This window comes from Etheostoma spectabile, chromosome 15 (assembly GCF_008692095.1).
Source record: "Etheostoma spectabile isolate EspeVRDwgs_2016 chromosome 15, UIUC_Espe_1.0, whole genome shotgun sequence".
Lineage (NCBI taxonomy): Eukaryota > Metazoa > Chordata > Actinopteri > Perciformes > Percidae > Etheostoma > Etheostoma spectabile.
Genome location: NC_045747.1, coordinates 16,505,482 through 16,519,203, shown reverse-complemented (window position 1 = coordinate 16,519,203; position 13,722 = coordinate 16,505,482). Strand labels below are relative to the sequence as shown.

Below are 13,722 nucleotides of genomic sequence, written 5' to 3'. Positions count from 1 at the left end.
CTTCCAGCTTGCTGGGATGTATTGTTGACAGGTGGGCTCTCAGGTAGCTGATCATCACGTGGTGTTTGAGTTTGGTCCTACATCTTTTATATATCACTTTGTCCTTACTCGTGATTTTTCCCTGTTTCTTTCGGGACCCAAAGTAGCACTTGTTGCTTTTCAAATTTTCAGGAGAGTGGATTTCAAACTCCTCGTCAGGCGTCATTGTAGTAGGCGTTGGTGCAGCCATTGTTTTGGTTTACAAAACAGGGTCTAACCAGGACACTAACTTCACCTACAGGAGCCCAGATGACCAATATTAGCCTTGCTAATGAGCTTGCGATTCACAAATTCACCAGACGTGAAAAAGCCTCGGTATCTGATTTGAAAACGTTTACAAAAAAAATAATGCCCATAACAGATTTGAATATTAAGGTCTGCCTAATAATCGTTTAAATATCTTTTTTTTTTTTTTTTAAATATCCAAAATATATTTGAATAATGAAGTTCAGAGTCAAATCCCTACTTTTTAAGCAAAATCACAAAACAAGAATCCGCCACAGTGATGGAAATGACAGAATGAAGTATATGCATCTTCCTCATAAAAATGTTGACCTGCTTATGATACGCAAGGTCAGGTATTGGTAAGCAAAAAATGGTACCAGACTATCTCTACTTAATGTGAGTTGAGATCATAAGCTGTTTAAGTGGTCAATGATTGAAGTGTGTTTCACTTAAAAAGACTTAAAGAAAAGAAGGGGTAGATCATCACAATACATGTGAGACATTAGCAATCAAGGTACTTCTTCATTATGACCACCAACATTTAACTTATTAATTGCCACCAGGTGGTGTAGGTTGTATGTGACACTTTTGTTTAACTTGCCATGAAAATAGACCAATTTCGTTCAAAATCTGGTTATAAAACCATTGGAGGTTAGGGTTCGGTCATCTTCTCTTTATAATATGTTACTGCCATGATCAGCACAAAATGTTCAGTGTGTATTAAGCGCAGCCCCCGCTCACTGATGTGCAGCATCTCTCCCAACCTAATGCAACCCGAGATTGGTTGACAAATGTATATTGTGTCATGTTATTGAATACTCTTGTTGAACCATTAACCTTAATGCACTCAACAACAACAACTCAGTGGGAAAAGCAGCAAGGGTGTTGTCTGCTCTTCTGAGAACCGGATGACATGCTTTTGAAACGATTGGCTTATTAAGTGAGGCCATGCAGCTTCCTGGAGATGCAATCACATTCCAACTGTCTCCTCTTCATCCCCAAACCCTCTCAAGCTCAGTTAATATGTTGGTGCTAAGCTAGCAGACAGCTCACACTTAACTGGTTATCTAGCAGATTGCATGCTAGACCACTTCCTGTTGCTGCAGCACGGCCGCTGAGCCAACATTTGATCTGCTCAACATCATTGAACTTTAAACGTGCAAGGTTCTCACAGGGCATTTTTGCAGCAGGTTGTAAGAGCAGGAAAATTAGGTCAATAAGGGCATCATTTTTTACATATGAAATCATGAAAATAATGCTGCCAAAAAAGGAAAACTGATCTGATAAAAGGCATGGAATTGGCAATGCTTTTGTTTTGTTTTTGGTACAAAAAACAAAACATTAGTTACCACGTTAGGAGGAAGGCATGCATTCCAAGCACACAGACACACAAGCATCCCGGAAGAATTCCGATTAGCTTGTGCCATCTCGTCTTCTTTTACCTTATATGTGCATGATTCTCCATTGCCACCAAACAGCTCAAATGTGGCAGGAAGCTGTTTTGACACACATGGCTTCCTCTGCAGAGTCCCACGAGGACAGCGGCAGCTAAAGTCCTAACCGGCTTTCATCCTCAAAAAATGAATGCTAACAACCTCTTGTTCGGTATGAATGCTTTAGCTGCTAATAAAAGAGACAAAGGATATTCAAACTTGGAAGGGTTAGGAAATGAAGGGCCATCATGAGCACAGGACAAGGTGTTTAAACATCAGTGGCTGGTTGTGTTGGTAATTAGCTATGTACAACACTGTTTTAAATGTGAAGAAATTAGACATAGGCTACCACTCAGAAGTTAAAAACAGCTGAGGAGTTATGTCTTTTATAAGACCAAGACCATTTTAACACATGTGAACTCTTTTTAACAGGAGGTGCAACTCAATTCTGCCTGCATGTGTGTGTGTGGGTGTGGGTGTGTTTATGTTGCAGCCACAGAAGCTTTTGGTACGATAGTGCCAGGTTTCCTTTTTCCATTTTAATTTGTTTACAAGAACAGATCATTTTGGGAAATTTGTTTATTTGCTTTCTTGCTGAGGGTTTAAGAAAAAGATTTGCGTCCACTCTTGCGTCTGTACGGTAATTATGAAGCTGCAACCAGAAGCCAGTTGGCCTAGCTTAGCATTAGGACTAGAAACGGGGAAAACAGCTAGTTGTCCGGCACATACCCACATTTTTCTATAGATTAAAAAAAACAAGATATAGCCTAGCTTGTTATTTGGTGAGCTTTAGGAGGTGCTGGTAGGTGGATTTTACCGCGTGTTAGCCGTCTCCCCTTGTTCCAGTTTTTATGCGAAGCTAAGCTAACCAGCTCCTGGCAATAGCTACATACAGTATTTACCCTACAAGAGAGTGGTTTCAACCTTCTCATCTAACTAACATCATAAAGCATATAAGTGTATATTTCCCAACTATTCCTTTAATCCTGCATCTACCTGCTCACTGAGGGACAAGTTTGGATTCAACCTTTTGTGTTGGGGATCCTTTAACCATTACATTTCACAAATGTCAGGGGAGTTACAGTTCCTTTACTCCTCAAGATATGTCCTTCACTGTTGTGGAAGACAATAAGACCCAAACCAGAGCCATTTAGAACACTTACAACTCTAAGGAATATTACAAGGCTGAAAGGCCAATATGTTCCTAGTGCTGATGGACACAACACAATAACATATCGGTCAGGCTCTAATGCAGAGTAATCACATCTGGGAGTGTGTTGGGCTGTTTGGTCAGACACTACTTCTCTTCCCTTTTTTGGCTTCCTGTATGCAACAAGAAAGTGACAGGGCATTTTCTGTGTTTGAAGGCACAGGTCATCAAATGTCTGCATGTCTCTTTAGTCAGCTGGTGTGTGTGTGTGCACTTGTTTTTTCACTTCCTGTCTGGGGAGACTGTTTAGGTCCAGAAAAAACCTTTAAAAAAAGGATTTATTGAAATATGTGGCTATGTTGCTGTTGTATGACGAGCTTCAAAACTGCTCAACTTGAAAGGTGGAAAAAAATCAGGGCTACAACTACCGATTACCAATTAACTTACAATGTTTTTTTCAATTATACAACTAATTCTATGACATGTTAGAAAAATAAAGGAAAAAAAAACGGCAATGCCTCTAAATGTCCGATCAACAGTACAAAGCCCAAAGATATTCCGACTATAAAACAGAACCATGAAGCACATAGGAGAAGCTGGCACTAGGAATTGTTTGACATGTTTGCTTAAAAGGATTACTTAAGGATTAATTGATTATCAAAATACTTGCAGATTATCTTTTTGTTGACCCACTAATTAATAATCAACTAATCATTGCAGGTCTAGATTACTTTAGGACCAATAAAAAAGGCTGCATTTCAGAAGAAGTTATTGTTCTTTGCCATTTTGTTGATTCAAAAGAAGAACTACAGTCTTTCAAAAGCAAAAAACTAAATGCCCTTTCAGATCAAGAAAGTGATTCTAATTTTTCCCTTGTAATAAGAGGTCAGCAACCTTTACTCCCAGAACCTTAAGTTCTGCCCTGCATTGTCTGTCTAACTATGCTGAAAAGGCCCTCCGTGTTTCCTTGTGTCACTCCTGCGGAGAAGCTGCCTGTGGGCACGATTAAAACTACTTAAGTCCTCTGATCGTTTAAGTCAGAGATCTGTCTATTACCCAGCTAAATGTCTCATAAAATCAGATACTAATAATAAAGCCAGAAAGCCATATGAGGGCGTCTGTATAGCTCAATTGGTGTAGCAGACCAAATAAATGGACCAAATAAACTCATGGATGATGCTGGTATGCTGCTGCAGCTGGTCTGTTTAGCTTTGTCTGTTTTACAATTGCAAAGAACAAAACCAGTGACAGCCTGTAAAAGAATGTGTTGAAGACCTCGTAGAGCCTGTGTTGACTCGACATAGCCTTCTGCAACTCACTTAAGGTAGAGAAAAAAAAACAGCCTCAAGTGCTTCTTCCGATCAGATGTTATCACAGACTGAAGAAGAGGGAAATATGTACATTTAGCAGCAGCCCGCCCCATGCCCCAGCCCTTCTTCAAAAAACAACATCTCACATGCAAATATTTGCTTTGAGATCAGAACATTTCCATCATACAATGAAGGCTCCTTAACTGCAGACTGAGATGTTGTCAACTGGGAAAATTAAGGCCACAGGGACAAATAAGTGGTCTTAAGTAGTTATTTCCCAAGATTAAATGTGGATCATTTAAGTTACAGCGAGTACATTGCCACAGAGCTCTGCAGACTTCAAAATGTGCCTCTTGGATGTTTGCTGTTGACGGAAAATACTGTAGGAAACTCTACACAATGAGTCTTCCTAAACATACTGCCCTGAGGTCCTTACAAACCAGATATCCTGCATTAGATTAGTACTGACAGCCACAGAGATACAAAACAATGTGAGTGCATGGTTGTTGTTGTTTAGACAATACGTAGCATATGTATCCAATACATATCCACATAAACGATTTAAACAGCTGATAGCTACTGATTTTAATATATATATAATGCCAACAAATAAAATACCTAAAACATCTACCATTTTCCAGGCCTGAAATAGGCTTTATGCTTCTTTGTTCATACAGCCACCCTGACTATATATTTCTCTTTTTCAAAGCAATGCCTAACTAAAACAATAAATGATTGACAATGGGAAAGAAAGCAAGCAGCTAGTTAAAACTATTAGTCCAACCATTTTAGCTCACAGCTCTATCGCCTGCTGGCGTCCCATTTAATACCGTTCTGCACATCTGAAAGCAGGAAAACACCCCCCCCCCCCCCCCCCCCCCCCCCCCCCTCCCAACACATGGCACTTTTGACATGTCCAACAAATCAGGTTATTGTGCCTTTAATGGCAATTGTTTAACAGAAGAGCATATGGTGAAACAAAAATAAATGGTATTAGTCCTCACTGCAGCTTGTACAACATGCTTTGTCTAAATCTGCATTGTGTGTTTATATTTTGGACAAACAAGTCAAATTGCAACAGCCTCTCAAATCCACCAGAATACTGACGCAAATCTACCAGCTGAGAAGGGTGTCAATCTGTGCTGTCAACTCTGACTGAAAATACAGTCAGGCAGCCCACTGACGATGGCAGGAAATGAAAATGAACATATACTACTTACTTAAGCCTTATTGCCATATGCCAGGGCTATAATGACAGACTGTTGTAAATGTGGTGCCCTGGATGGATAGAAAGTGGTTTTACCAGACCACAAAGCCATTTGTAAACTACTCAACAACACAAACACAGACAAGAGATTTGGATGAAAAAGTGAAACACATGTTATCTTCACTGGTGTTTGAAATCAGATGCTGATTTACACAGTTGTTTAATCCAGTCACTCATCCATTTGGTATCACTCAAATGACAATCTCAGGAGCTGTGGGGGAGTTCATAAACTGCATTGGACATTTTGCACACTAGTATCCCACTTATTTCCCTTTTTATTTTATTTTTTTTACTATATACACCTCTATCTTACCCTGTGGTGTAGATACGTTTTGAGAAAACCTGGGAATGTTAGCTGGAAGATACTGTGGCATGTAAAGACCTCATTAATGTTTCTGAACACTCACAGAAGGGAGTGGCTGAAAGAGATGATCAGAGACCTGGATACTGTTATGATCATGTACTGTATATGGTGATATGGATAACCCTTGCCCCATGTTCACTGTAAAATGTCATATTGCAAAAAGTAGAACTAAAAAAACTAGGATAGTAATGCTAATGTCTCAGTATTGATCAATATTGTAACCATAGTACATGGTAACTAACTTGTAATTTGTCTAAGGGATTATATCCTAATTACGGACTCCTTCACTGCCTGTGCATTCCGGTACAGTAAAGACCTTTATATAACACTTGGCAGGCAGGAGGGTACATTAGGCCAGTTACACCATATATAATTGCAACAACAAAAACACATTCATCTGCTAAGGCTTGTCACTGCTACTTGGTCAAAACACAAACATAAGATAATGGCGCATAAGATAAAATCCCAAATCAATTTACAAATCGGTTGATAATGGACGAAAATTAAATTAATTAGCTATCTCTAAGAAATTGGACTATAACTACTCAAATTAGCTTGGGTAAACTTGCGTTGGATGTATAATTCAGTGGGTTTAAATCACATTTGATTTTAATTAGCTAGCTAGCCAGCCAGCAAGCTAGCTAACTAACGTTAATAACGTTACACGTTCAAGCGGCGCACTGCTAGCATTTTGAGGAACACGACGGCGGCCGTTTAAATTCTACTTAAATTTAACACAAAAGCCTCCTTTAATGTTACTTTTAAGATTACCTAAATACGACATTTACTTCTAACATTCATACCACGGCTTATACAACAAACCGGCTCCCGGTAAACTGACACCGTTAGCGAGTGGACGAATATCATCACCTCACCTCATCTCACAAAACAAGAGAAGCAAAGAGGAGAGAGGCAGAGAGGGAGGGGAGGCTGCAGACACTAACTGACGAAAAAAAATATCACTCACCATCTGCGCTTCTTGTCTGCGACACTGGCTGATAACGTCTGGTCACTCAGTGGCTTGAGGTCAAAATGTGCTCTCTCATTCAGTTTTCTGCGAGGCTTTTGTTGTAGACGCTGGCCCCGCTGCCGGTGATTTTTTTGCTCTCCGCTTCGCTTCAGGTCTTTTTCAACAGAACGGTTTTTTTTTTCCTTCTTCGGCAGGATGTCGCACGCTATTGGTTCACATCTGCTATTGATACATTCACGGCCTGTCGGACAAATCACAATTACGGGTGGAACAAGGATGGCACTCAAGCTTTTACATAAATATTATGAGCTTCAGTGGAAGAATTACTCTGCTTTTTTACTATAGTAAAAGTAGTAATGCCACACTGTAGACATACTATATTCCAAGTAAAGTCCTGCATTCAAAATTGTATTTAAGTAAAAGTACAAAAGTACTGGCATTAAAATATACTTACATAAAAGTACTCACAGAATGGCCCATTTTGTAATGTACATCATTATTATTATTATTATTGATGCATTAATGAGTACATTGTTGATTTGCATTAACAACGTATTTAGCTAACTAACTAGGTTATCAAATAAATGTTGTGGAGCATATTTGTAACAAAATTGTAGAGTGTTATTGTGGAGTAGGAGTATATAGTAGCACAAAATAGAAATGCTCAATTAAAGTACAAGTACCTCAAAATTGTGCTTAAGTACAGTACTTGTAGAGGTAGATAATTTCCACCACTGCTAACCTTTAATTAAGTTTGTAAATGCTCTCAGGTAAATTGTTTGTTTTGATGTAAGTGCTTTTATTGTTGATCATATTTTGAATTGAACTCTTGAATTTGTTTTGTGCTTTTGAACATACAGCTGGTTGGTCTTCCCCGGGGATGTCTTAAGAGGTATTCCCATGTCTATGCTATAACTACGTCTAAACACTATTATCTACCTAATTATCATTTTGGCTGACAAATAACACACACAAAACAACAAGGATGAGTATTTCCATGTTATCAATGCATAAAAGTCAACCGCAACACAGGACCTATGCAAGACTGTCGTTTGTGGACTTTAGCTCTTCATTCAACTGCATCATCTCTGGAAGACGGGGGTCCAAGCTACACGGCCTGGGCATCAGCACTAACATCTGCAGATGGATCCAAGACTTCCTGACAGACCGTCCTCCGGTCAGTTTGGCTTGTCTCCCAACTTTCCTGTGTCCTCACACTCAGCACTGGGGCCCCCCAGGGTTGTGTGTTGAGTCCCTTGCGCTACACCTTATACACTCACGACTGCACCCCAGCTCATGACAGCAATATATTTTCATAAAGTTTGCGGATGACACCACTGCAGTAGGACTTAATCACATCAATGATTAGTGCGCCTACAGGGGGACGTAGATCTCACAGGACATCACCTGGGCAACCAAAACCACAGCACTTGTGAAGAAAGCACCGCAACGACTGTACTTTCTCAGGTCACTCAACAAAATCCACCTCTCACAGAAGCTGCTTTTATCCTTACACAACTGTTCTGTCCAAAGTATCATCTCGCACAACATTCTGGTGTGGTTTGGTAGCTGCACCACTGCTGACAAAAAGGAGCTGGACAGTTAGGAAATCAGCACAAAACATAATTCACACACAGCTCTCCTCCCTCTGACATCACTGACATATATCACACCAGATGCCTGCTGTGTGCAGCGGGCAAAAAACATAATTAAGAACTGTTCCCCCCAAGGTTACAACCTCTTCACTCTGTTGCCGTCTGAAAGGCGTTCCAGGTCTTTCCAGGGTCGCATCTTTAGACTTTTGAATAGTTTTCATCCAAGTGCCATAAAACACCTGAACTCATGACCCATATGGAATGCACTGCACTTTATGGACTATGTCTTCTTTCAGCTAATTATCAATTTTTATTGAGCCCCAGTGGGGAAATTACAATTTACTCTCTGTTTGTTAGAAATCACTACACACAGGTCTGAAATACACACACATGCTCAGGACCTAATCGTGCACAAATGGAGAAATGTCAGAGTGAGTGGGCTGCCAGCTGAACCAACGCCGGAGCGATTGGGGGAGGTACGGTGCCTTGCTCAAGGGTGAAGTGGCATCTCTCCAGCTACCGATCCACACTCCGTACAGGGACTTGAACAGACATCCCTCCAGTTCCCAACCCAGCTCCCTACGGACTGAGCTACTATCACCTACTAATTCATTACTGTGTTCATATTGCTTAGGTCTCTTTATATCTTAGTACATGTTTTTATGATGTTGTCTTGTCATACTTTGTGTCACCACCAGGGGAAGTGCAATTTAAATTTCGTTGTTTTTTATACATATATTTTCAAACATGACTGGCCAAAACTTTTGGCCAATACTTTAATACATCAAAATAAATCCGACTGTAGCAATCAGAAACGCATTAACAGGAATGATTGTTTTAATAGTTATGAAGTGATCAACATTATTAGTGTTTTTAATGTTGATAACATTCCCTTTGTCATCAGACAAAAACAGGGGGAGTGCATTTCCTATCACGGGTGTCCACGGCCCCCTAGTTATCACAGGGAGGAACTGCAATGCTACATTTTCTCGAGGCTGTGTTACTAGTATAACCTTTATTTGTCAATATTTACAACTTATTAGTGTTATCATTGTGCAGTGGTAATATTAGCTATGCTATTCACTCTACAAATGAAGACTTGTTTTAACAATTTTCTGTTTAACTTGTTTAACGGTGTAATTTGGACAAATATGATTTCATACGAGTGCTACTGGTAAATACTTTAAAAATAAATACATTTTTTACCAAATCTGCTCTAAAATTTGAATACGTACATAGTACTTTATGGCAATATTGTAAGTTACTCTCCAACAAAAACACTTAATGCCCCGGGTCTTGTGACGGTGACCCATGCCTGACATCCAGGGTTAAAGTATGTTTGTCTACCAGTCAAATGGCTAGTCAATGTTCAGATTTTACCAACCACTCAAAAGGATTACCATTGTTTTTTTTGGATTGTTGAGTGAAGCAAATCGACCAACCACTGGCATATTTTTACAGCTAATTTTGAACCCTTCTCATCTTGTGCCTGATGCTGTCTGCCCCATGAATGGCACATTATAGGGCAAAATAAAACAATATTAAATTGCTATAACTGTACAAAATTTAAGCAGTGCTGTGGTTTTCAGTCACAAAAGAGTGACATAGTTTAACTGTCATAGAAAGCAGATACAAAAGTAGATGCCAAAGGTGTCTTTTAATCAAAACTTCACATTTTCCATGTTTGAACACTTCCTCTCATACAAACAAATGCATCTTCTTGAAAAACATTTCAAAAGCATAGACAGACTAAATGCCAAAGAAAGGCACTTCACTAGAACTTGAATACAAGACACAAAAAGAGCTATACATAGTTTAAACGTGTATGCGTGTGACTGTGAATCATCACAGAACGCGTTCAAAAATAAAACAGTTACAAGTGTTAGCTTTGTAGATTAACAAACTGCAAACACACAAACACACTTGGCAAAAATAAAGCTTCAGATTTGCAAGCACAAAAGAATGTTAGGAGCTCAGTGATGGGAAACAAGGCAATAACCAACATGTCTTATATGTACAGTGACGGTCTCTGAGCTGTTTGTGTTTATCTGTCTGACACACTGTTGAGCTCTGACCAAATCATGAGGTCCTAACCAACCTGACACAAGTGTCAATACATTATTATTTGAAATAAGTCCACAAAATCCCCCCTACAGTCGTGTGCTTTTGTCCGCCTCTGATATGCTCTGCTATCTGCCTACACAACAGACAAGCTCATCATTGAGCAGTTGGTTGCAAATAATATTCTATTGATGTGTTTATTTTTTTTTCTTTAGTTGTCCCACCTGCTCTTTCTACGCTTTGGTGGTTCAGGAACAGCAAAGCTATCATCTCCTCTGTCCCTGCCCTCCCCATTCCCCCTGTCTCCCCCATCCCTCTCACTCCTCCGATCCTCTCTGTCCCTCTTGCTTGCATCTCCGTTGCGACTATCGCCGTGGCGGCTACTGCTGCTGCTGCTGCTGCTGCTGCTGCTGCTGTAGCGGTCCCGGTCCCCATGGCGGTCACGATCTCTGTCGCCATAGCGATCCCGGTCTCCTTCTCCATGCCGATCCTGATCCCCGTCTCCATGCCGATCCCGGTCCCCATAGCGATCCTCTCCACTGTGTCGATCGCTCCTGTCGCTGTGGCGGTGGTAGCTATCATGGCGCCCTCGGTCCTCCCCGTGTCTGTCTCGTGGGATGTCTCTCTGTGGGGGAGGTGCAGGCGGAGGGTAGCTCGGCTGTGAACTGGTTTGACTGGTGGGCACAGAGCTCAAGGTGCCAGCGCTGGTGAAGCCAGACATGGACAATGCGGCGCTCTGAGACCTTTCTGAACTGTTGGGGGACTCAGTCGGCACAGAGCTCAGGCTGCCGGCACTGGTCCAGCATGACGAGCTATTAGACTTAGTGGTGAGCTTTGGAGGGCCGCTGGACGCAGCCACAAAGTGGCTTTTATACTGAGCCTAGAAGAAAAAGAGCCATTGAGAGGACAAGATTAGCTGCCTGGGAGGCAAAACAAGAAATCTGTACTTTGAAACTTTAAAATAAGGATTGCACAAAGACTGTTAAAAAAAAAAAGTAATTGCCCTGCATCACGACACAAAATGACCAAAATATATTTGCAGGATGGTAATACTAGTAAGCTAATATATATTATATATTTCTTGGCCAGGTGCTGTGATTTCTGCTCCTGAAAAGTCCCTCTGCTGCTTATACTGTATGAAAATTTCAAGATGGTGTGCTAGGAGTGACTGACTGGCACAACACAACTCTTTCCCTCCTAATACAAGTAATAGTACATTTGTTTTTTAAGGAACATGTTAAAATGAAGGAATTGAAGGCAGAACAACAGAAAGGAGAGAGTTCTACCTGGAATGCTTGTTTCATCGCAGACATGCGATCTCCCATTGCCCCAGTGGCTGGTTTGCTGTAACCTTCAAAGCTACTAGCGGAAGACAACAAGCTGCTGCTGCGTTCCTGAAAAACAACATAGTTACTCATATCTCTTTGAGTTTTTTCCAAATGTCACCATGAAACTCAATCTAAAAGAATTATCTAAGCCATCATAGAACATTTAATGCTGTCAGAGGGTCAACATTTACAGAATTTTGATTAATTTGGTACATTGTACAGTACATAATAATAACTATGAATATTAGTGCAATTCAGAGGAAAATGTACAGTTATTTAACAGCTACAGTAACTACTTTGCACACAAAACATGTGATCTGCTTACAAAATATGATGCATAATAATATTTTCAAACATGAAGTCAGAGTGGCCATTGGAGGACTTCTGACCAATAGATCAAAATAAATCTAACTGTAGCAATCAGAAACGAAATTAACAGAAATTATAGTTCTGTAGTAATCACATATATTAGTGCAGAATAAAGCAGTGTGGTAATTAGTTACTCACAGAACTTTCGGCCCCCAGGCCTGGTCTCTCTCTGTAACCAAGACCCCCTCCACCAATATTCATCCTTTTTCCTTTACCACCCTTGAATCGTGATTTCCTGAACCAGGGATTCTGGGAAATCAGAATCAGAATCAGAATTGAAGAAACCAAAGTTAAAGATATTCAAATTTACTTTACAGCTCTTTTTTTATTTTTTATTCTTTGACATATTTATCTCACCTGCATGGCTAAATCCATCAGCTCTTTGGAAACGGCTTGATTAGCGCCCTCTAGATTTCTCACAAGGTCGCCAGCGAATGTGGTGTCTTTGTTGGTGAGGAGAGTGTAAGCGACTCCCTTCTCTCCAGCGCGACCAGTTCGACCGATCCTGTGTGTGTGCGTGTCGATGTCTCGTGCCACGTCGTAGTTCACCACTGTGCGAATGGATGGGATGTCCAGACCACGAGCTGCAGAGGAATGCAAACGGGAAAGTGTTGATATTATAGTTTTGATACTTGGCTCTAGATGTACAGTAGACTGCACTGTTGCAAATGTTTGAAATGGAAAGCGACAAGGAGGGAAAGAAATGGGAGGTAGAAAAAGTCTCCCATTTCACTCACCACCTCCTCTTGTACTCACCAGCTACATCAGTGGCCACCAGAACAGGCAAGTTCTGCTTCTTGAAGTCGCTGATGACCTTGTTCCTCTCACTCTGGTCCATGTCTCCGTGTAGGAGGCCCAGGCTGTAGCCCTCCTGGATCAGATTAGTAGCCAGTTCCTCACAGTTTGCCTTCTTGGTAACGAAGATGAGAACTGAGCCGGAGGAGGTGAACTCGACCAGCCGCCGAGTCAGCCAGCCCCATTTATCTGTCGAGCTGGGCAGCATCTCCACCATCTGGGTGACATCCTCATTGGCCTGGTCAGAGAAGTAAGTTAATTAAAGCATGGGATCTGCATTTTTTAGGCGTGTCTTCATTAAAATTGTATTACACTTTAATAAAAGAGTAAATACTGTACACCTAAAAACATAAAACTTTTTCTACCTCAAAATTTTACCAGAACAGAATTATTTGTGCCTTTCAAACAGTGACAGTAAGTTTTAAATTTGTCAATAAAACATTAAAGTAAGAGTAGGGCTGTGCAATTAATTGAATTTCAATTTCAGCTCCCAACGATCACCAAAATAGTATTATCAAGAAAAAAATTATTGTTTTGCAAGAACACTCTTATTTTGCTTGTATTCTGAATCACACGTGCATGCGCACATCCACAAGCGCACATCCGCCCCTCCCAAAGCCATAACATCTCTCAGCAGTCAGGGGGGCAAGTAGTGTGCATATCATCCGCTGGAATTTAAAAACTCAGCGAGAGTAAAGATGGCAGAAGTAGGGCAGCCACAACAGTGTTTGGTGAGAAAAAAAGGCAAATCCAACTCTGTTGTCTGGGAAAAGTTAACGTTAGCTAACCATACGGTCCCTCTGCCTCTGCCCCCCC

At 40.7% G+C, this 13,722-nt stretch overlaps 2 protein-coding genes across 3 annotated transcripts in view; both read right to left on the bottom strand.

The window, feature by feature from the left end:
- Positions 1 to 6,992, bottom strand: part of limd2 (LIM domain containing 2) — an 11,830-nt gene extending 4,838 nt beyond the window's left edge. Inside the window, exon 1 of the mRNA XM_032537033.1 lies at positions 6,756 to 6,992. Within this exon, the coding sequence (XP_032392924.1) occupies positions 6,756 to 6,758 (3 nt within the window). The 5' untranslated portion in view covers positions 6,759 to 6,992. The remainder of the gene's footprint in view (positions 1 to 6,755) is intronic.
- A 2,999-nt stretch (positions 6,993 to 9,991) lies between these two features.
- ddx42 (DEAD (Asp-Glu-Ala-Asp) box helicase 42) overlaps positions 9,992 to 13,722 on the bottom strand; it is an 11,178-nt gene continuing 7,447 nt past the window's right edge. For both annotated transcript variants that reach the window (XM_032537011.1, XM_032537014.1), the window contains 5 exons: positions 12,868 to 13,144; positions 12,469 to 12,695; positions 12,250 to 12,360; positions 11,701 to 11,808; positions 9,992 to 11,294 (listed from right to left, as the gene is read on the bottom strand). In XM_032537011.1, coding sequence (XP_032392902.1) covers positions 10,626 to 11,294; positions 11,701 to 11,808; positions 12,250 to 12,360; positions 12,469 to 12,695; positions 12,868 to 13,144 — 1,392 coding nt within the window. In that variant the 3' untranslated portion in view covers positions 9,992 to 10,625. The remainder of the gene's footprint in view (positions 11,295 to 11,700; positions 11,809 to 12,249; positions 12,361 to 12,468; positions 12,696 to 12,867; positions 13,145 to 13,722) is intronic.